The 22,820-nt window shown below is 47.6% G+C and overlaps 1 protein-coding gene across 1 annotated transcript in view; it reads left to right on the forward strand.

Annotated features, from left to right (window-relative positions):
• Positions 1–22,820, forward strand: part of LOC105235700 (stimulated by retinoic acid gene 6 protein-like) — a 54,670-nt gene that overhangs the window by 15,358 nt on the left and 16,492 nt on the right. The window contains exons 3-10 of the mRNA XM_011219350.3: positions 3,979–4,054; positions 5,790–5,890; positions 8,766–8,896; positions 14,165–14,285; positions 15,874–15,919; positions 18,974–19,102; positions 19,423–19,493; positions 21,110–21,221. Of these exons, the coding sequence (XP_011217652.2) occupies positions 3,979–4,054; positions 5,790–5,890; positions 8,766–8,896; positions 14,165–14,285; positions 15,874–15,919; positions 18,974–19,102; positions 19,423–19,493; positions 21,110–21,221 (787 nt within the window). The remainder of the gene's footprint in view (positions 1–3,978; positions 4,055–5,789; positions 5,891–8,765; positions 8,897–14,164; positions 14,286–15,873; positions 15,920–18,973; positions 19,103–19,422; positions 19,494–21,109; positions 21,222–22,820) is intronic.

Here is a 22,820-nt window from a genome sequence, read left to right on the forward strand (position 1 = left end):
CCACTGCCCTGTAGACGCTCACCTTTCAACACACCTGCCCCACCAGCCCTGGGCCTGCCAGGAAGGGGTCTCAGTGGCTTTCAAACTCGGGTCGCTTGCAGTAGGCTTCCTGTGTTCACAGCAGTTGTTGCTGGAGAGGAAGTGCAGCGCAGGGGGCCAGACTCCGCAGCTGTGAGCTCCTTAGTTGGAGAGCTGCACCATCCACCGTCCTGGAGCTCACCTGTTGCCCGCTGCTGCCAGACCAACTCTCGGTTCAGCCCCTCACAGGAGACAAGCCTGCTGGTGAATCTGTGTGGGCTGTCACCCATCTGGAAGAGTCTGATGGGTCTGTATATGCTGACATGAGAAATTTCCTTTCCTTAGTAAATACATTTTCTTTCCTTGATTAAATGAAGAAATCAAGTTTAGTCAGATCCCATTTTTGCTTCCCACTATAGAGGTTATAAACATGCATTGTTATGGAAGGAGGAAGGACTTTTATTTACTACCTTACACATTTGTACATTTTTTGAGTGTTTTGCAATGAGCATATCTTACATTTCAAATGTTATATACATGTGAGAGAGAGACTGACAGAATAAGGGATAGAGAGAGAGAGAGAGAATCTAAGCATATCTTTAGGTACCTTTCTGAGTATTTCCTTAGCTTATATTTTTCAGAACTAGAATTCCTAGAAGTGGAATTGCTGTATTTGGAAGGTTCTTGGTGTATATATTGCAAAAGTAATCCACAGAATGGTTATACCAGTTTACACTCTTACTACCAGTAAATGGATAGTAACTTGTCTTAACCTTCAGTAATACTGGGTAGTATTTTCAGTAATTCCCAATTTAATAGCTAAGATAGCATTTTATCTTAATTTCTACTTTTAGTACTAGTTGAAATTTTAAGAACTTATTGCAAATTTGTATCTTCTTTGTTGGTGGCTTACTGTTCTTTGGACATTTTTGTTCTTATGGCAATTCTCCTCTAATCTTGATTTTATTTTTTTCTCTTCCTGTAGTTTGTTGGAGCGATTGAATGTTCTTTCTTCCATAAATACTTTTTAATATACAGGATTATACTGTATTTGTATTCTTCCAGCAATTACCTGTGGATTTTTAACATACTTACTTTGAACTGCATTTTTCTTATAATGCCCAGAAAAAGAAAACAGTTTTCTCCATCATCCTGCTAAGCAGGAGAGTGTGATGGTGCTATTCCCTCTCTGTCCACACCTGTTCCCACCCAGTTCCTCCCCCCTGTGGGATATCACCTGGTATTTTACCTCCAGTTTGGCATTTCACACATTGTGTGTCACAATAACTACTCACCGAGATATTTATTTATTTAGAGAAAGCATGAGTGGGGAGGGGGGCAGGGGGAGAGGGAGACGATCTCCAGCAGACCCTGTGCTGAGTGCAGAGCCGGATGTGGGGCTCGATCCCTCGAGCCCGAGATCATGACCTGAGCCGAAATCAAGCGTTGGATGCTTAAGCGACTGAGCCACCCAGGCACCCTGATATTTAACAGTATATTTCACTCGTTCCTCTGTTGGTTGTTGCTTTCAAATCCTTCTCCTTCTTCCTAGAATCCTCTTTCTTATTTCTTGATAATTTCTTCCACTTCTTTTTCCAGAGGGTCTTTTGCGTCCTTGTGTTTCTAAGAATGTTATCTACAGGTAAAGATATATCTATCCAGGTACTGGATATATCCTGTATCCGGATATAGGATATATCCAGGTAGTTATATCTCAATAGATATATCTTCATGTATATCTTATATATATATTTATATATTTATGTAACTATTTAAGTGTATATTTACTTAAAATCTTGTGCTCAGGGTAAGCAGTAAATTTTGCTAATTTTTTTGCCTGCTGTCGCTCTTTGTGCCCCTCTACTTTCTCCTAGATTCATGCTTCTTATGGAGGGTTTCCTGTGGTAATGACCTCAGAGAGGTTCCGTCTTCACTTTGTCTCCTCAATGGCAAGTTCCCCCTTCTTGAATTTTTGGCTCCCTTTTGTGGTGTAATCTTCCCTCAAATATTCGATGGCTCTTGATTGTGTGCTCATCTTTGTGACCAAGTGGCCACTGGGGTCCCCGCTTTCTGGAAGGTGGCCAGTCCTAAGGCTGCTGTCAGGGCAGCAGGTTGGAGGGGGAGGTGCCACTAGGTGGGGTGCCGCTGGGGCTGGCCATCTGGAAGGTGAAGCTCCTGGTCCCTCGCAGGACCTCCTGTGATCCAGAGCGCTACCTCTCTCTCTCTGTGACCCATATACGCTCTTCCTGGGGACAACCCCCATTGGTCCTGGCTGGTCAGCAGAGGTGGGAGGACAGGTGGGTCTCTGTGAGACCCCAGTTCACCATTCAGTGGGCTGTTGGCACCCCTGCCTGCTTCCCCTCTTGCACTGTGGGTGTAGAGGCCTTTGTGTGTGGCCCCACAGTCTGTAGCCTTCTTGGCTTATGCTTTTTCTTTTCTTTTCTTTTTTAAAGATTTTATTTATTTGTCAGAGAGAGAAAGAGAAAGAGAGAGAACACAAGCAGGGGTAACGCCAGGCAGAGGGAGAGGGAGAAGCAGGCTCCCTGCCGAGCAAGGAGCTCGATAGGGAACTCAATACCAAGACCCTGGGACTATGACCTGAGCCGAAGGCAGACCCTTAACCGACAGAGCCACCCAGGCATTCCATGCTCATGCTGCTTCTCTTTGCTGTAATCCCATTTGCTCTCCATCATTCAGGGTCTTCTTGTAGTTTCTGACCCTCCTAGATCTCTTTCTTGCTTTCAAATATCTCAGTTTTCTTTCTGTCCTTTCTTTCTTTTTTTTTTAAAATAACATCTCTGTCATTTTGAGGGTTTCGTATGGGATGGGGAGACTGATGTACATGCTCCGTGAACCTTCCTAAAAGCAGAAATGTGACCTTTACAGTTCTATCACAATTCTGACGACCTGGCTTCCCACACCTTCCCCACCATTTCTAGAATCTTTCAGACCGGTGGTTAGACATAACTGGGGAACATTGAGGTTTTAAAGAACTACAGGGGAAGGTGCCCTGCTCATGGGTTTCCCTGAGGAGCGCTCTTCCCTGAAACCTCTGAGGGAAAAGCAGGAACTGGCCGGGGGAGGAGGCCTGGAGATGGCCAGACGGACGGACGCCACAGGTGGAGGGACACAGAGTCAGCGCAGATCTGCGGGTGCCAGTGAGGGCACAGAGGGGGTGGAATGGAGTCCAAGCAGCAAGAACAGAGTATCGGGGAGCCCAGAAAGGAGAAGGTCCCTGTCAAGAGAAGTCATGGAACTGCTGTGTTGTGTTTTAGACCTGAGGCCCCAGCATCTCGCTCCTGCAGCCTGGAGAGGACAAGGTCCCCAGCCGGCGGTCCAGATGCCCGCGGCTTTCCTGTGAAGTTAGCAGAGCTCCAGCCTCGCCGCACAGGGAGGGCCCTTCCAAGGCTCGGGGGAGGGGGGACACCTTAGTTAAGTGTTTACGTGGCGGTACGTTTTCCTGAAAATATGAAAAAGTGAGATGATTTCATAGTTTTATTTGAAAAAGATGTCCACATTAGATAAGCTTGGGCCTCACAGAGCCTGAATCTGCCCCCGACTGTGTCATCAAGAAAGGAAGGAGCTAGGGGTGCCTGGCTGGCTCAGTCAGTGGAGTGTATGACTCTTGACCATGGGGTCGTGAGTTTGAGCCCCATGTTAGGTGTAGAGATTACTTAAAGAATAAATTAATTAACTTAAAAAGAAAAAAGAAAGAAGTTAGATCCGGTTAGCAAGACCATTGGGTAGATAATCAAGCTGGAGAAAGAAATATGGATAAAGATGAATCCACTTAAGGAAGACACATCGCAGGTAGGCAGTGCTGGCCCTGAGGAAGCGAAGTTAAAAAAGATCGACCTTAGTGGGGTACAAGCCGAGCTCCTGCCAGTGATGCTCAAGGCTGACAGGTCAGTGACTGCAGCAGTGACTCATGATGTGAATGTGGTTTTGGCTGTTTTTCAGAACCAGGCAGCTAAACGGCACCTGTGTCAGCTCGGTGGACTTGGAGCTCTTCCTCCATTACTCCCTCATCCCATCAGTAAGTAAGGGCAGGGGAGGGGAGGGGAGGGGAACTGGGTCACTCCCTTCCACAGACTACCAAAGAGGCCTGAATAGGTCAGCAGAGAGACATCAGCTGAATTTCCTTGACTTGCTCTCTTGCATTAAGCACCAAAAAAGCAGGCAGAAGAAGGCTTTTAGGGCCAAAAGAATCAAGGACACTGGTTTTTAGGGGAGTTAAAAAAGGCTCTTCTAAAGAAGCAGTGTTACAGGTGAAGTCTGTTGGGAGATGTGGTAAAAAGCCTCTGAAGCAGGGGTCAGAGCACGTGCAAAGGCCCTGTGGAGGAGGGGAATGGAGAGTGTGAGGAGCTGAGAGGGCTGGTGTGAAGGGAGTGGAGAGCTGAGGTGGAGGTATCTGGGAGGTGGGTGGGCCCAGGTCAGGTGGAGCCCTGTGGGGCTCTGTGTGAAGGAGTGGTGTCTGCATTCTGAGTGCAGTGGGAAGTTACTGGAGTGTTTCCAGCGCGAGGCTGGTGTGATCAGATTTCTGTTTTGAAACGATCATTCTGGTCACATTGTGGGGATCAGGTTGGAGGTGGTCCAGAGAGGAGATCGTTGCAGATTTTAGCTCATCCTGGATGGTGGTGGTCAGCTCAAGGCATTTGGGAGGTAAGATAATAGGACTGGGTAATACACTGGATAAAGTCAGGGAGAGGAAGAGTTGAGGACGCCATGGGTTTCTAGCCTGCACAGCCAGAAGGACGGCAGTATCTGCCATTCACTAGTTAAGGAGAACCAGAAGAGATCAGGGTTTGGGGTGGTTGAAGGAACAGGGCAGGGAGGTAAATCATAAATTCCATTTAAGACAGACTGAATTTAAGAAGTTTTCAACACATCAAAAAGAAATGCCAACTCTGTAGTTTGATGAACAGTTAAAGAGCTCATGGATAAGGTCTGGGCTGAAGAGTCAAGCGTGTGAGTCTTCTGTGCACTGGTGGCCGTTGAAAGCACAGACGTGGGTGAGAGGATACAGGAATAAGAGGAAGGGTCCTTGGACTGAACTGTGAGGAGCTCCCGACTTTAGTGGTTGAATAAAGACTAATCCAGCAGAGGAGGCCGAGAGCTAATGGAGAACACTCAGAAAAGCATGGTTGATGGAAGCCTAGGGAAGAGGGTGTTTTCTAAGAGGAGGAAGCGGTCAACACTGTGGAACGCGGCTGAGAGATTAAGCCAGATTTGGGCTTCAGGTTTCCATTGGACTGATGGTAATTTTCAACTTTGCCCAGAGCTGTTTCCATGGATAGGGGTGAAGCCGGGTTCGGGGGTTGAAGAGCAAGTGAGAGGTGAGGAAATGAAGACAGCGAGTGTAGACCATTCTCCAGAGGTTTCTGGTAAAGGGGGAGAGACAAGGGGCATCAAGGGTTGAGAATATGATTGAATCCACAGCAGGGAAAAAAGCAAAGAAGAATTTGCAGCCTGACAGATATTATCCCCTTTTTACAGATGAGGAAATGGGGATTCCAAGAAGTTAAGTCTCTCTTCCAGTCAGTCTGTGGGGGCAACGTGCTTTGAACCTGTTCAGGGCAACACAGAGGAAAGCTCAGTACAAAACATTCTGGAAGCTCAAGGGTATATACAGCCAGCTCCCTGACTTGGGGCTCTGAGAAGTTAGTCACTCTGTGCCCTCTGCTCACCCTCACCTTCTCTTTCAGGGAAGGCCCCAGGGCCGTGCTGAGGATGAGTGTTCACACTGACAAGTTCATCTTCTCTTCCCATAGCTTTTCATCATTTTGGTCCTGTCCTTTCTCCAAAGACAAAAGCACCATAAGCAGAGAGATGACGCTTCTCACCTCCTGGGGAACCACTTTGAAATCATCATGTGAGTGGAGCTAGGGCCGATCACTACTACAGCTTGGGGAACCCTGCGTTTGGGGCCAACACCTATTGTAAGGCCAGGATAACTCCCTGTTACCTCTCCAGCCTTGCCTCCTCTCTACCCCTCCTTCCCCTCCCTGCCCCAGCCCAACCCAGCTCTGGGAGTTCAGAATTGGCCTCCAAGCCAGTGTGGCGTCAGCACCCAGGGCTGCCCAGGTGTGATTAAAACATCTCAGGCAGGCTCTGCTCACTATGGGAAGGGCCTTCCCACACCCAGCACTATGGTGGCCTTGGGGCAGCAGGAGGAAGAGAGTTCTCGGTCGGTCACCGGCAGCAGCAAGCATTCATGCTGGGACAGCTCCACGAGTCATGCACCAGGAGATCCTGCCGGACCAGGCAGCTTTGGGGCCCTTGCTGGCTCTGCCATCCTGAGTCTCTGCACCTTATTACATTTTTCCTTAAGCTCTAATCATTCGTATCTCTGCCACAGCAGCCTTTAATAATTCATCATAATAATGATGATAAAGCAGATAATAGTTATTGCACAGTGACCGTGACCCAGGCCCTGAACCATTTGTTTTGCCTAACCTTACTTGGATGAACCCTCTTTTTTTTTTTTTTTTAAAGATTTTATTTATTTATTTGACAGAGATAGAGACAGCCAGCGAGAGAGGGAACACAAGCAGGGGGAGTGGGAGAGGAAGAAGCAGGCTCACAGCAGAGGAGCCTGACGTGGGGCTCGATCCCATAACGCCGGGATCACGCCCTGAGCTGAAGGCAGACACTTAACCGCTGTGCCACCCAGGCGCCCCTTGGATGAACCCTCTTGCCAGCCTAACATGCTGGAGGTTCTTATCCTCATGTAATGGACGAGCAAACTCAGGCTCAGAGAGGTTAAGTGACTTGCCCAAGTCCACACAGCTAACAGGTGACAAGAGCTTTCACTGAGGTCGGGTTGATTCCCCTGGTGTCATAGCTTAAGCAGGCTTAAGAATGTGAACACACTTGTCTCCACCTTGGGCTCTGGAGAAGGGAGAGGAAGCCAGGCTGTCGAGACCAAGGCTAGCAGTGACCTAGGGCTTCAGGGTGACAAATCCCCCTGCAAAGTCCAGGGAGCCCCTGTACCAGCTCTAGGAGCAGACTGATTCTGGATACCACCCACTGGAGGGGTCAGCCACTCCCAAACTCCCGGGCCTGAGCCACACTAGTTGGGGCATGGAGGCAGACTCTGCCATGGGCATTTGACATGCGGGGCCTGGTGTGGGACTTTTTAAGAAGTAGGAGCTCTGTGTGGGTCATGTTGAACTGCTTCGAATTCGATTGATAACAGCACAACTTGCCTGTTCCCTGGCCACTTTGCCATTAAAACCCCCGCTTTTCTGAGGCGTTCTGGCCCACCGTCCTCACGCATCGGCAGCCCCTCACGTGTGCGTGGCACAGCAGTTTGTCAAGCAGCTCTTCATTTGCTGCCCACAGTGTGTCTGACTTGAGCAGAGCGAGCGCTGCCGTCTGTCTGAAGTCTCACATATCTCTAAGGTACTGCAGGTGGGACTGACGGAATTCGGTTCACGTCCACAAAATGCGTGTCTGTAAATGTGTAGTAAGAACCTCCTCTTTTCAAGATTCTGTGCTAGGTACTCAGTCCTTGGAGGGTATCATTTCCTAGACAAACAATAGTGCAGAGAGGTGTGCAGAAACACGGACATGCCCTTAGGGCTGAGGGGACACCGGCAAGGCGGCAGGTGGGCCTGCTGGGAGTGGTTGGGGTGATGGTGGCGGGGGCTTCTGGGAAGAGGTGCTTCTTTAGCTGAGCCTTGAAGGGGAAGATGAGCAAGACTAAGGGGGCAGGCAGTGAGATCCAGATCCTGGCCCCCGGTCCCTGCTTCCATGCATTGCTCCTAGTGCCCCCCTGAGTTTTCATCAAAGCTCGCTTCCCATGGTACTTCAACGGGAAGGTCTCTTTTTCCCAGATGCGGTTGCTTACTTTGATCTAGACAGGACTATTTTGGTTAGAAAGAACAGATATCCTGTAAAGCTTGTTTCTGTAAAAGGAAAAGAAAGAATTTTTATAAAGTTACAGGGATTTCACAGAAACTGGCAAGGCCGGCCTCATGGCCCCTGGGTTTCTTGAGATGGGCATCTCTGCAAGACTAATTCTATTCCTGCCTTCTTGCCTCTCAGGAGCCCCTTAGTACAATTTTATTTTTGTCCTCTTTGCTGTCTGACTTTATCCTCTAATTTAGGATCTTTGCTTCCCTAAAACCTCCACTTGCCTCTAGCACCAACTCTGATCCCAAACTTGGCATGACTTTCCAGAACAGAATTTTAACAGTTGACTGGCTCGTGTCCTCAGGGTCAGAAACCCAAAATACAAGACCAGACATCTGATTGGCTCATCTAGAGTCAGGTGGTCACCCCCCTGGTCCAATCAGCTGTGGCTTGGAAGATATGCTTGCATGGAACCAGTATGGCCTATGATACCCAGACCTTCCCAGGGATGTTGGGGCTCTCCTAGCGGCTGGGCGCAGGGCAGGCCACCCCAGGCCTGTCAAGCACATACTCCTTGCTTTGGTCTCTTGAGTCATTCTCATAGATGCAACTTATCCTGTTTTGTTTCTTGTCCTTGCTTGTATCCTTCCTACCACTCCCCTCCCCGAAGACTTGGAGCTCCTCAAGGGCAAAGATTTTGGTCTTCCTCACTTCAGTACCCTGAATCCACGCTTACCCCCAGAATTGGCCCTGAGGGCTTTAGAAAATGTCAGTTGAAATGAATAATTCACCACCCGATAATCCCTTCTCAGGGTAGGATTGATACTTTGGAGGTGAACTGCGGGAATGAGCCATGGTCTGGCCTCACGAGCTGTTTCTCTCGTTCACAGACCTCTGGACTTCGTGGGCACCTTTAGTAACCGATGGTCCTATGGAATCGCCTTTGGGGCCACAGCCAATAAGATCATGTTCTTGTTCTCGGAAGGCTACCAGCCCTTGCAGATCCCACAGTGGGCCCAAGGTAAGGGCTGCCTCGTGCCTGCTGGGAATGTTGCCATGACAAGTCTTACTCTCAGAGAGCGTGTGCCAGGGGTTCCCTGGGATCAGGGGATAAAACTTATGAGCAGTGAGCGTTCTTCCCTGCCTGTTACTAGCCCAAGGAAAATGCCTTGCCCTCCAGGTCTCAAAGCTTGTTTGTGAGGTTTTCTCCCAGGGAGATTCAGAGCTCCTTTAGACATAGAACAAAGGCTTAAAAAGTAGGTTCACCATCACCTGCCCCAAAAATTTCAGTCCCGAGTCCTAGCCCTCGCTGTCTTCTTGATATCAACAAGCCCTGGGATTCCTCCTCACAGAGCAATGCTTATTTCTTTGGCCATTGGTCTGAGGCCTCTTCTTTCTCCACACCTCATGTTCTGCCTGAAGGTTTGACTCTCATTTACAGATTCACCCATCCCAATACAATGACTCCGAAACTCTCTGCCCAGCCCGGTTCTCTCTCAGGGCCTCCAGGCCTGTATAAGTAATTGCGTACCAGCACCTTATTAGTCTTTAGGGAAACGCAAATTAAGACTGAAATGATATACCACCACACAGCTCTTTGAGGTGTACGATCTGATGAGTTTTGACAAATGTTTACGTCCGTGAAATCGTGACCACAATCAAGACAATGAACCCCATAAGTGTCCTTGTCGCCTTTTGTAATCTCTCCTTCCCACCTTAATCCATCACCGCCCTCATCACTGATCTTTTTCCAGAATTTTGCATAAATGGAATTATACAGAATGTACCTTGTATTTTTGGTGTAGCTTCTTTCACACAGCGTAGTTATTTTAAGATTCATACACATTTAACATGTGCCGGAAATTCATTCTTTCTTATTGTGAGGTGCTGTTCCACTATATGGAGAAAACAGAGTTTGTGTGCCCATTCACCATTTTTTTTTTACAGTATTTATTCATGAGAGAGAGAGAGAGAGCAAGCCAGGGCAGGGCGGGGTGGGGGGAGACAGAGGGGCGGGGAGAGGGGCAGAAGGAGAGGGAGGGAGAGTCTTGAGCGGACTCCCTGCTAAGCGTGAAACCCAACCCAGGGTTCGATTCCACAACCCTGAGACCGTGACCTGAGCCAAAACCAAAAGTCAGCCTTGTAACCACCAAGGTGCCCGCCCGTTCACCTCTTGATGGACATTTGATTTATTTGCATCTTTAGCTAATGCAAAGAAAGCCGCTATGAACATCTGTGTACAAATCTTTGTGTGTACCTGTGCTTCCATTTTTCCTGGGTAAATACCTGTGAGTAAAATGGCTGGATCATGTACTTCATTTAACGAAATTGTCAACTGTTTTCCAAAGTGATTGTTCCATCTTGGAATACCACCATCAGTATGCGAGGCTTCCAGTGTCTCTATATCCTTGGCAACACATGGTCAGTCTTTTTATTTTTTATTTATACTGTTCTTGTCCGTCTCTTTTTATTTATTTTCCCCTTCTTTCTCAGTTTTTATTTTATTTATTGTTATTATTTTTTAATTTATTATGTTCAATTAGCCAACGTATAGTACACCATAATTTTTTGATGTAATGTTCAACAATTCATTAGTTGTGTATAACCCCCAGTGCTCATCACATCACGTGCCCTCCTTAATACCCACGACCTGGTTACCCCATACCCCCACCCCCACCCCTCTGTAACCCTCAGTGTGTTTCCTGGAGTCAGTCTCTTTTTAAAATAATTTTTGGGGTCCCTAGGTGGCTCAGTTGGCTAAGTGCCTGACTCTTGATTTCGGCTCAGGTCATGATCTCAGGGCTGTGAGATCGAGCTCCATGTCCAGCTCTGTGCTGAGGGTAGAACCTGCTGAAGATCCTCTCTCTCCCAGGATGCCTGGGTGGCTCAGTCAGTTAAGCCTCTGCCTTCGGCTCAGGTCATGATCCCAGGGTCCTGGGATCGAGTCCCACATCGGGCTCCTTGCTCAGTAGGGAGCCTGCTTCTTCCTCTGCCTGCCACTCCCCCTGTTTATGCTCTCCCTCATTATCTCTGTCTCTCTCTCTGACAAATATAAATAAATAAAATCTTTAAAAAAAAAAAAGATTTTCTGTCTGCCCCTCCCCACTGCACCACCACACTCTCTCTCTCAAATAAATAAATACATCTTAAAAAAAAAGATTCTCTCTCTCCCTCCTCTACCCCTCTCTCCCACCTCCCACTCATGCATGCACACTCTCTCTCTCAAATTTTTTTAAATTTAATTACATTAGTTTCAGGTGTACAACATATTGATTCAGCATCTCTGTCTGTTATGCTCTGCTCACTGCAAATGTAGCTACCATCTGTCACCATACAATGCTATTATAATATCACTGACTGTATTCCCTCCGTGTGCCTTTTATTTATGTGACTTTTTCATTCCATAACCAGCAACTTGGAAGTCCCCTTCACCCATTTTGCACCCCCTCTCTGGCAACCATCAGTTTGTTCTCTGTAAATATAGATCTGATTCTGCTTTTTGTTTGTTTATTTACGAAATAACAAGTGTTGTGAGGATGTGGTGAAAAAAGAACCTTCATGCACTGTTGGTGGGAATGTAAATTGGTACAGCTACTGTGGGAAACAGTATGGAGAGTCCTAAAAAATTAAAAATAGGATTACTATATGATTCAGTAATTCCACTACTGGGTATTTACCCAAAGAAAATGAAAACACTAAGTTGAAAAGATATTAGCACCCTGTGTTTATTGCAGCGTTATTTACGATAGCCAAGATATGGAAGCAACCTAAGTGCCCATCAATAAATGGATAAAGAAGATGTGATACACACCCAGGATTATTACTCAGCCATAAAAAGGATGAGAGCTTGCCATTTGCAACAACATGGACAGACCTAGAGGGTATAATGCTAAGTGAAGTAAGGTAGACTGAGAAAGACAAATACCATATGATTTTATTCGTATGTAGAATCTATAAAACAAATGAATAAACAAAGTCTTTTTAATTTTAGCCATTCTAAGAAGCATGTAGTGCTGTCTTATTATGGTTTCATTTTGCATTTTCATAATGACTGGTGATGTTGAGCATATTTTCATGTGCTTATCTGCTATCCTTACAGCTTCTTTGGTGAAGGGTCGGGATCACTTTCCTTATTTACAAAAGTTAGGGTTTTTGTTTTCTTCATATTAAGTTTTGATAATTCTACATCTAATTCCGTATGTAAATTCTTTATCAGATGTCTGAATTACGTTTACTCCTAGTCTATGGCTTTTGTTTTCATTCTACCAACAGTTTCTTTTGAAAAGCTGACTTAGAATTTTGATGAAATCTAATTTATTCATTTTCTTTTATGGATCATGCTTATGGTGTCATAGAAGAAATCTTGGCCTAATCTAAGGTCATGTAGATTTTCTGCTGTTTTTTCTGGAAGCTTTATAGTCATGATATTTTACATTTAGTCTATAATACATTTTGAGTTAATGTTTTGCATATAGTGTGAGGTATGGGTTGAAGTTCTTTTTGTGTGTGTGTGTGTGTGTGCGCCTTTGGTTATCCATTTTTTCCAATACTATGTATTTCAAAAACCTGTCCTTTGCCCATGAGATTGCCTTTGGACCTTTGTCAGCATCAGTTGGCTGCATACCTATGGGTCTGTTTCCAGACTCTGCTCTGTTCCATTGATCTGCAGCGTGTGAGGGCTCCAATCTCTTCACATCCTCCCCAACAGCGTCCTCTGTTTTTAAAACGATTACAGCCATCGTAGCATGTGTGAAGTAGTCTCTACTTGCTGGATTTGCAGGTTCCTAAAGACCAATGTTGTGGGCCATCTGGCAGGGTGAGAACATCATTTCCTGCTTCGTGGCTCGAGATTCCTCTCTTCAGTTTTCACAAGGCGATGATAGAGGTGTATCCTCCTAATACACTCATCCTTTCCGAGGGAGCTTCTTCCCTCCGCTTGTGTCTGGACACACTGTTTCCCAGCTCCTAATGCTCCTCCCCCTCTCACTTTGGAGACTGTCCTCAGGCCGCCTCCATGGGGGGCTCGGTCGTGGGAGGGGCCTGAGATAGTCAGCAGAGCCAGGTCATGCCCACACACCTCCCCCCACCCCCGCCCTGCTCCAGCACCGGCACACCTTGCTTTTTCTCACCCGTGAATTGAGGCCTTCAGCACCTTGCTGTCTTCAGCTGGGATTTCAGCTTTGGTGTCTTGTGTCCGCTGGCAGTTTGGGGTTCTGTTCTTGGGCCTTCAGACATCCCATTGCCTTCCTCTGCTTCCTCTTACTCAGATGTCGATACCAAATGGTCTTGAGACCTAGATTTCTGGTAGATGTTGTCTGCGGGTCTGGTTCTGCCACCTTAGTTGCTCTGTCTGCTGCTATGATGGGGATTTCAGGTGAATTGCAAAATTATGTTGTTGTGGCTTCTATCCTCGCAGAAATTCTTCCTTGTATGTGGTCCTGTCCTGCTGGCTGCCTGCCCCTCACATGCACATAAATACTGACCAGCCCCAACGGGCCATCTCCCATCCTCTGAGTGAGAAATGCCCTTCCTTCCCTTCTCCTCTCCATCTTACAAACTCCTGCTTGTATTTCCTGGCCTTGCTAAATGTCACCACCTCCAGGAAGCCTTCCCTGATGCAGACCCCAGGGGAAGTCAGTGGCTTCCACTTCTTGTCCCCACAGCAGATTGACTGTGCCTCTGTTAACACACCACTCACCTTCCTCCCTGTCTTCTCTATCGGACTGCAAGCATCTCAGAGCAGGAAGCTAGTTCATTCCTCCTGCAGCCCTAGGGTCTGGCTCTGGACCTGGCTCAAAGCAGATACTTTGTAAAGGTCATCTTGCAGTTCCTGGACCCTGTTAAATCCTCTAAGAGCTAGTCAGTGACAGAATGAATATTATCACCATCTTGTATAGAGAGGATGTGATGGTTACGTGGAGGTGTTGTGCACACATCACGTTTTGTGTTGCTGTGGGACACTCGCAGTGCTTTGCTCTTGGTGGGCGCTCTTCGCTCATTTATTTGGCTTGTCTGTCCCTCCTCCTGTGCGCTGGCCAAAGGCAGGGACCAGGTCTTCTTCATCTCAGTACTTAGCCAGTGCCTGGCATGGAAGGGCTCCCAGGAAGGGTCCATTGCAAGAGTGAAAGACATTCCCGCATTCCTCCTTGTTGAGCGGGGACTTCTCCTCTCATCTCTTTGGGTCCTGAGGCCTGCGACCGGAAGTCGGTGTAGAGCCCCATAGCTTCCTTGGGACGCCTTGAGCCTGTGAGAAGAGGACTCACGGCATCTCTGGCCCTGTCTCCCTCAGCGTTTGTGCTGCTGATCGGAGGCATGGAAGTCGGCCTGTCCCACTTCCCCTTCTTTGCCTGCCTCTCGTCGGAGTTCCGGCTGCTCAGCTCCATCCTCGGCTTCAGCTACTCACTGATCTGGTAAGATGGACGCTGCCTGCCTGCCTGTGACTCCTTCAGCCGTGGCTGACCTCTGGACAAAGGGCTAGGGGTGACCTGTGAGCTCCCCGTGGAGGACCTCTTTGCCCAGACCCGAGGCTCACAATGGGCTGGGGGGGTGATTGGTCCCAGATCCCAGAGGTGACTGTGGCCTCTCTGTGGGGCTGCACTTCAGGCTGCAGAAGGTCAGGCCAGCATGCTTTCTGCTTCATGGGCCACAAGTGATTAGAATATTCCCCGAAGTCAACCATGTAGCAAATTTCATTTCTATAAACTGCCAAGGGTCCCAGTGGGGGATGCCAGAGTCCCATGTGGATGCTTATTCTCTGTGCCATCATGTCTCCCCCGGGAGCCCAGGAGAAAGTCCGTGCAGCTCAGCTTGACATTGAGGGCCAATTGTGGTCAGGCCTCCCCTGTCTCTCCATCCCCCACAGCACCCAGGACACACCTCTGGTCACACCAGACTCTGAGTTCCTTCATCCACCTGCTTACCCACTCAGCAAGCATGCTATTACATCCCCGTTCTGAGCCACGGGACATGCTGAAAACAAGACAGCCCGTGTGGATCATGCATTCTGCCCTCTTTGTCTCTACGTTGCTGTCCCCCTGTGGATTATCTGTCCCGACTCGGTCCGGTGGCAGATATATGCTCATCCCTCATGGCTGGTCAACCCCACAGATGGGGAACTTCTCCACCCTCCTGTTGGTCTCTGCCCTCAGCACTGACACCCAACCCAGCGCGGAGCAGGACCCAGGAGTCCTTGCTGACTGAATAGTCCCATGAGCGTTCTGCTTTTGAGCCTCTGTCCCCCCACTGAACCGGCTTCCCCCCTGCAGCACTGTCTGTGACACAGGGGTCCTCAGGCCTGTGTGCGGGCCACTGCGGGGACTCACAGGCTGCCGACGCTGCAGCGGCTACAATTCCTGAGCCTGTAAATGGCTCACTTTATAACCTTTAAAGAGAGGGTACTGGGGTTAGATGTGAGGTAGTGGCACCATCTTGTCGGCTTCTGACAAACCTTCATCCCAGGGAAGAGAGGGTGGTGGGACTCGCTCAGCAGCCTGCGCTCCCTGGGAGATGAATCGGGCTGGAACGTGACCAGGACTCTCGTGTCCGCTGGGCTGAAGACTTGAGGCTCGTTCCTCAGGGCAGTGTTTCCAGACGAGGCCAGTCTGGACAGAAGGAGCGTGGACACCAGAGTCAGGAGGCCTGGGCCTCAGTCCTGGCTCCGGGTGTGACTCTGGACAGATTCCTTTCCCTCTGCGGACTTCAGCTTGTGCCCCTGAGTGATGGGGGCAGGGAGAAGGAGATCCCTCAGGGACTTCGTGCTCTGCTGTGTGGATGCCGGGATTGTATCCTCTCCGAGGGCATGTGAGATGAATTTGGTGCACATACTTTTGCACAAGCAGGGTGCCTGATCTGGGAGGGAGGTGTGCAGAGGCCTGGGCACCAGCCTTCCAGAGCAGGAAGGGAAGGGGAGATAGCTCCAGCCTGATGGGATCTGGGCTTCTTCACAGGGACTAGGCTGGGAGCGGCCATAGTACTCCAAACCCTGTTTTTGTCCTGCAGGTTTGCTGTTACTGTCCTTTACATCACAGAGTGTCCCCACGGGCAGGTGAGTCCCGGCTGAGCTATGTTTAGAGTATCCAGTCCTGTCACCATGACCAGCCTATGCCCCTCTCTGGGCCTCAGTTCCCTAGTGTTTACAGAAGGAGAGTTGGAGCCATTGATGAGGCTTCCATTTGTATAACATCTTACGTTCATCACGGTGCTCATTCACAGACAGATGTTCTCTCAGTTGATGTTCATAGCAGCCCCGCAAGGTGGGAACCTCTCTCAGCAGACCTATTTCACAGGTGAGGAAACTGAGGCCAAGTGTATTAAGTAACTCTTCAGAAATAGCAGTTTTGAGAGTTGAGATGTGGTTTGGCTGACTCCAAAGCTCATATCTTTCCATTTCTTCATGTAGCCTTACTTTCTCTGTCTATAAAATGGGAGGCTTGGACTGGATGAACCCTCCAGCTTTGCCATGCATTGTCCTTCTTGGAATTGGGGGGAACTGGTTCGTCTGTTTGGTCTTGAGTGCAAGGAAAAGGAGCAAGATGAAAGAGGGTGTCACACTGCATCTAGAAGGGTTACTGGGAAGGTGGGGGGAGCACCAGCAGGCCACCGGGGTTGGGAGCCAATGGGAGCCTTGCCAAAGTCTCTCCGGGGCTTCACTCACCGTGGAGGACTACAGGGTGTGATGAAGAGAGTCTGGGGGAGCTGGAATGGAAAACTAGTATGGGGGCTGGGTTTTCCCTCTGCATCTCTGTGTTGGGATTAAGAACATTCTAGCATACCTCTGCCGAAAAATATGCCCTCCACTCTGCTCACGGTGCCAGAGATTCCAGATCATGGGCATTTTCTCTGGCATCTTGGAGAGCTTCCAGTCTTCCTGAGGTTCTTCTGAAATTTGAAATGTTCGTGGTTAATTAAGGGAGAGGGCAGGGTGTTACCTCTGTGCTCAGAATTGCTAACGTGCTAGGTGTTGTTCGAGGCTCAGGCCCCCAGATGAACTATTGCGTAGTTCAGGGTGCTTCAAGGCACTTTGAAGGCTGTGTGTTAGTGCTGGCCCCAGTTCACTGATAAGAAAGTGAGGCTCAGGGGCTAACAGGACTTATGAGTTGAAAATCATGGGACTAAAATTCGGACTAAGGTAATAATAAAGACTTTGTCTCATGTTCTCAAATGTGTTCATGGAAGCATTATATATAAAAATGAGACATTGGAAGAGTCTAAAATGTCGAATATTAGGAGAAACTTTAAATAAAATTGGTTCATCTTGGGGCACCTGGGTGGCACAGCGGTTAAGCGTCTGCCTTCGGCTCAGGGCGTGATCCCGGCGTTCTGGGATCGAGCCCTCATCGGGCTTCTCCACTATGAGCCTGCTTCTTCCTCTCCCACTCCCCCTGCTTGGGTTCCCTCTCTCGCTGGCTATCTCTATCTCTGTCGAATAAATAAATAAAATCTTTAAAAAAAATAAAATTGGTTCATCTAAATAATGCACTACTATTTTGCATTAAAAGTGACATATGCAGGGGCGCCTGGGTGGCACAGCGGTTAGGCGCATCTGCCTTCAGCTCAGGGCGTGATCCCGGCGTTATGGGTTCGAGCCCCACATCAGGCTCCTCTGCTATGAGCCTGCTTCTTCCTCCCACTCCCCCTGCTTGTGTTCCCTGTCTCGCTGGCTGTCTCTATCTCTGTCAAATAAATAAATAAAATCTTTAAAAAAAAAAGTGACATATGCAGATAATTTGTATGCATGTGGGGAGCTGATTATGATGTCTAAAGACCTATGTATTTGGTATAATCTCAAGTTATAATAGATATAGATGTAAAGATAGATACAGAGGAGAGACCCTGGAATATTGGCAGTGGTGATATCTGATGTGTAAGTGGGGAGCAGACATTGGAGAGGAGGATGAAGGGGAGACATGAGCCCCCACAGCTCATCAGGCTTCTGTTCTGCACCTGAACAGCACGATATCAAATCCTGACTCCCTGTGGGGGCAAGGACATATTTAAAAAACCATGAAACCAGGGCACCTGGGTGGCTCAATTGGTTGAACGTCTGATTCTTGATTTTGGCTCTGGTCATGATGCTGTGGTCGTGGGATCTAGCCCCACATCAGGCTCTGCACTGGGCAGAGAGTTTGCTTGGGATTCTCTCTGTCCCTCTCCCTCTCTCTCTGCCCCTCCCCCTGCTCACACACACACACTCTGTCTCTGAAATAAATAAATCAATCTTAAAAAAATAAATCCCACAAAACCAACCATTAAATTATGAAAGATAAGTCACCATATTATTTGTCCTAAAACAGTAACAAAAATTCTTTGTGTGTGTGTTTTCATTAAAATGAAACTAAAATCACAGAAAAACTATGAGCACCATCTCAAGAGACCTGTGCTCTTGGAAACTTGTGTTGCTGCCAACATGATGGCAGTTATGGGGCCTCCCTTCCCCTCCCCTCCCTCTTTCTTTCTTTCTTTCTTTCTTTCTCTTTCTTTCTTTCTTTGTTTCTCCTTCTCTACATATCTCTCTCCCTCTTTCTCCTCTCCAGTCCTCTCCTCCCTATTTCCCCTCCTCACCCCTCTTTCTTTTTTTTTTAAAGATTTTATTTATTTATTTGACAGAGAGACATCCAGCGAGAGAGGGAACACAAGCAGGGGGAGTGGGAGAAGAAGCAGCAGGCTCCCAGCAGAGGAGCCTGATGTGGGGCTCGATCCCATAACGCTGGGATCGCGCCCTGAGCCAAAGGCAGACGCTTAACGACTGCACCACCCATGCGTCCCTCCTCACCCCTCTTTCTGTCCCCCTCTCTGTTGTGTGTGTTTTCCAAAAGTAGCAGTATTTAATCCCTGACCAGAAGAAGCTACGAAAGAAAGCCGTTTGTATAAAATAAAATGCAGGCGCTAGGACTCATACTGAGGGCTGCTGGACTGTAGGCCACTGCTGGTGCCTTGGTGTGGGGCAGGGGGAACAGAGATGGACCACTGGCCACACAGCTCTGGGAGAGTGGGCTTGGTGGGCGTGGGCCGGGGCAGGCAGATCCCCGCCCACAGCTTCACCGGGAGCCTAGCCCCGGCCCAGCGACAGCGTGCTTCCCATGCTCTGCTTCGGTTGCAGTTTTTGGGGAGGTACGAGACGGTCCTGTTCTACTGGCCCTCGCTGCTGTGCCTGGCCTTCCTGCTGGGCCGTTTCCTGCACATGTTTGTCAAGTCTCTAAGGGTCCACCTGGGCTGGGAGCTGCCGATGGTGAGTACCGAGTGCGAGCGCCGTGTGCGTCCGCGCGGTTATGCGCTGCGTCGCCGCCCTGGGAGGGAGGCGCTATTTTTACTGCTCCCGTTCTGCGTGAAGGACCTTGGCCCCGGGGTGGTGGGTTGCATCACCCGAGGTCACGTCGCTGGTCTAGAGCAGAGCGGGATCTGCAACCAGACAGCTCGGTTGTTGAGGCTGTCTCTTAACCACTGTGCTCCCTCTGGAAGAACAGCTTTACCCGAACTCCTGGCCTCTGTGGCAACAGCCTGTCACAAGGATTTGTGAGCCCAAGCATACCCTTGTCTCTTTTCTCACAGGAAGAAAAGCCTTTCCTGGAAGTTCACCAGGCGCAGCATGTCAAACGGCTCCTGAGGAAGCCCCCCCTGCAGTAAGCCCCGGGTGCCTCACTCACCCTCCGTGTGTGCGCCCCTGTGGACGAGCTCTGAGGTGTGGCAGCCCCTGACATGACTGGAAGGCCACAGAGTAGTCAGGACTCTTGTTGGCTAATGACAGAAACTCAACTCAAACTAGATTAAAGCGAGAAAGGAAACGTACGGCCTTCCATATGTAAAAATCTAGAGATGGTCAGCTCAGAAGTGGATGGATGCTATGGCCTCACTGATATCAAAACCACAGCGAGTTCCCTCATTTTCTCTTAGCTCTCCTTTGATCTGCGTTAACCTTGTGGTAAGACGGGCGTCCTCCCTGTGGTGGCCCCCAGAATCTCTAAGCTTATACCCTCATGGTTTAAGCTCACAAGAAAAAGACATTTTCCTTCCTAATAATTCAAACCAAACTCCCATTGTGATTCATTGGATCACATTGGACCCCATGTCTTCCCAAAACCAATTACTGTGGCGAGATGATGAGAGTAAATGGATTGTTAAGCCTGTCACATATTTGCCATTGGAACTAGGAAGTGGTTCAGCCTCGCTTAACCGCTAGGACTGATGGGAGGGAGCAGGTTCCCAGAGAAAGACTGCAGTGCTGTTACCAATACAAGAGACATAGCTCATAGCCAAGCAAAAGCACCTGGTCTTCAGTGATCATACAGGTCACTCTATCCCTGCCACTGCCACCATTGTTTACAAGGGGATATTCCCCAGAGAAGGGACATGGCTAGTCCAAGGTCATACAGTGGCAAAGCTCCTACTTTGGTTAAAACTACATTTGCTTATGTGTAACAGAAAATGCAAAACAACAGTGGGACACACAAGAGGGAGATTTCTTTCTTTCTCATATAAAAGAATTCTGGAGGCAGACAGTTTATACTGACCCTGCACTGCCCACCATGGAAGTTTGCAGATCATCTGTCTTCTGCTGCCATTCTTTTTTTTTTTTTTTAAGATTTTATTTATTTATTCCACAGAGATAGAGACAGCTAGCAAGAGAGGGAACACAAGCAGGGGGAGTGGGAGAGGAAGAAGCAGGCTCACAGCGGAGGAGCCTGACGTGGGGCTCCATCCCAGAACGCCGGGATCATGCCCTGAGCCGAAGGCAGACGCTCAACCACTGTGCCACCCAGGAGCCCCTCTGCTGCCATTCTTAATGCTTGTCATCGTGAAGGCTGTCCATGTCCAAGATAGATGCTGGGCGCGCTCCAGCTTGGACCAGCCACCATGTCTGCATTTCAGACAGTGGGCAGGAAAAAAGAAGGAAGGGCAGTGGGGTCCCTCCCAGCTGTGTGAATTCCACCTCAGCACCTTCCCCAAAGTGCCACACCACACTCTGATCACATCTGATTGGCCTGTGCTTAGTCTTGGTCACTCTTAACTGTAAGAGAGGTCAGGAGCAATAGCCCTTTAGTTTGGTGAATTGCTGTATTGAGTGAAACTGAGTCTCTGTTCTTAAGAATAAGGGGAGAACGAAAACTGGAACCTACCAGTGTTCTTTCTCTTCACTACATTCTAAGATGAAACTGAAGCAATGAGGTTATTTTCAGAAGAATCAGGCATTTGTTTACCAACCACAGCCTCTCTTTTCTTGTTATTTATTCATTCACAGCGAGACTAAAAAGTCCTGGTTCCAAACCAGAATCTACGAGTGGGACCCCTGCTTTCAGTTCCCAAGCAGAATGATTGGAACCACTGTGTTGGCTTTCATATGCCTGTACCTTGTAAGTAGATCTGAACAAATCCTTTTCTATTTCATAAATGTGATGGGGCTAGAGCTGGGGTTAGTCTTTAAAAGCTAGGTCAAAACTGAATCTCTGTAAATCAAAGAAGTACAGTTTTTTGACCCCTCCCCCATTTTTACTCCAAGGACATCCTCACCCACATGGAGAATATTACTAATAAATACAGTTGAATTATTTATGGAGACTTCCAGTTATCAATTCCATGTAAAGAGCTTGTAAGATGCCATTCCATTCTAACAACAAGTAAAAATCTGAACAAACTGAAAAAAATCAATAGTTCTTCTTAGATGCATAAGAGAAGAGAAGTCATGGCGCAAACCATTGCCCCTAAAATTGGAGACAGACAGGGGTATAAGAGAACCACAATGGAATGGGACAAACCAAATCCAGCAACGTATGAGAATTATACACCATAACCAAGTGGGATTTATCTTAGATATGCAAAACTGGTACAATGCTAAAAAATAATTAATCATATCAATAACTAACAGGAGAAAAATCACACAATCTTATTAATAGATGCAGAAAAAACATTTAATAAAATCCAACACCAGTTCATGAGAAAATTTTTCAGCAACCTAGGCATAGAGGGGAACTTTCTCAATCTGATAAAGAATATCAACAAAAAATCTACAGCTAACGTCATACTTTATGGTGAGAAATTAGAAACTTTCCCACTAAGATCAGGAAGAAGGCAAAACTGTTCCCCCTCAACATTTACTTAGGAAATCCTAGCTAAGTAATAAGACAAGAAAAGGAAATAAAAGGTATACTGATTGGGAAGGAAGAAGTAAAAATGTCTTTGTTCACAGATGACATGATTGTGTGTGTAGAAAATCCAAAAGAATCAACAAAAAAACTACCAAAGGGATACCTGTCTGGCTCAGTCAGTAGAACATGGGACTCTTGATCTCAGGGTTGTAAGTTCGAGCCCCACGTTGGGTGCAGAGATTACTTAAAGTCTTAGTTCCAACTCCTGGAACTAATAAGCAGTTATAGCAAGGTTTCAGGGTACAAGGTTAACATACAAAAGTCAGTTGCTCTTCTATATATCAGCATTGAACAAGGGAAATTTGAAATTAAAAATACAATATCATTTACATTAGCACCCCCCAAAAAGAAATACTTAAGTGTAAATCTAATAAAATATGTACAAGATTTATATGAGGAAAACTACAAACCTGTGTTGAAAGAAATCAAAGAAAACTAAAAACATGGAGAGATAGTCTATATTCATGGATGGAAGGACTCAGTATTGTCAAGGTATCAGTACTTCCCAACTTGATCTACATATATTGGGATTGAGCTATATTGGAATTCAGTGCATGACACATGTCATTAGATGTTTGTCCAAATCCATAGAATATGCAACACCAAGAGTGAACCCTAGGGTGAACTATGGAGCTTGGGTGATAATCATGTTTTAGTGTGGGTACATTATTTAAGTTGGCTTTCTCAAAAAAAAATTTTTTTAATGCTGGCATAATTCTGACTTTAATATTTTATTAAGCACAAGATCAAAACATTTCATGTGGTCAAAGTTACCTGAGGTAAAATGTCTGTATCAAAAGTGGGGTC

The sequence above is a fragment of the Ailuropoda melanoleuca genome, chromosome 7 (genome assembly GCF_002007445.2).
Source record: "Ailuropoda melanoleuca isolate Jingjing chromosome 7, ASM200744v2, whole genome shotgun sequence".
Lineage (NCBI taxonomy): Eukaryota > Metazoa > Chordata > Mammalia > Carnivora > Ursidae > Ailuropoda > Ailuropoda melanoleuca.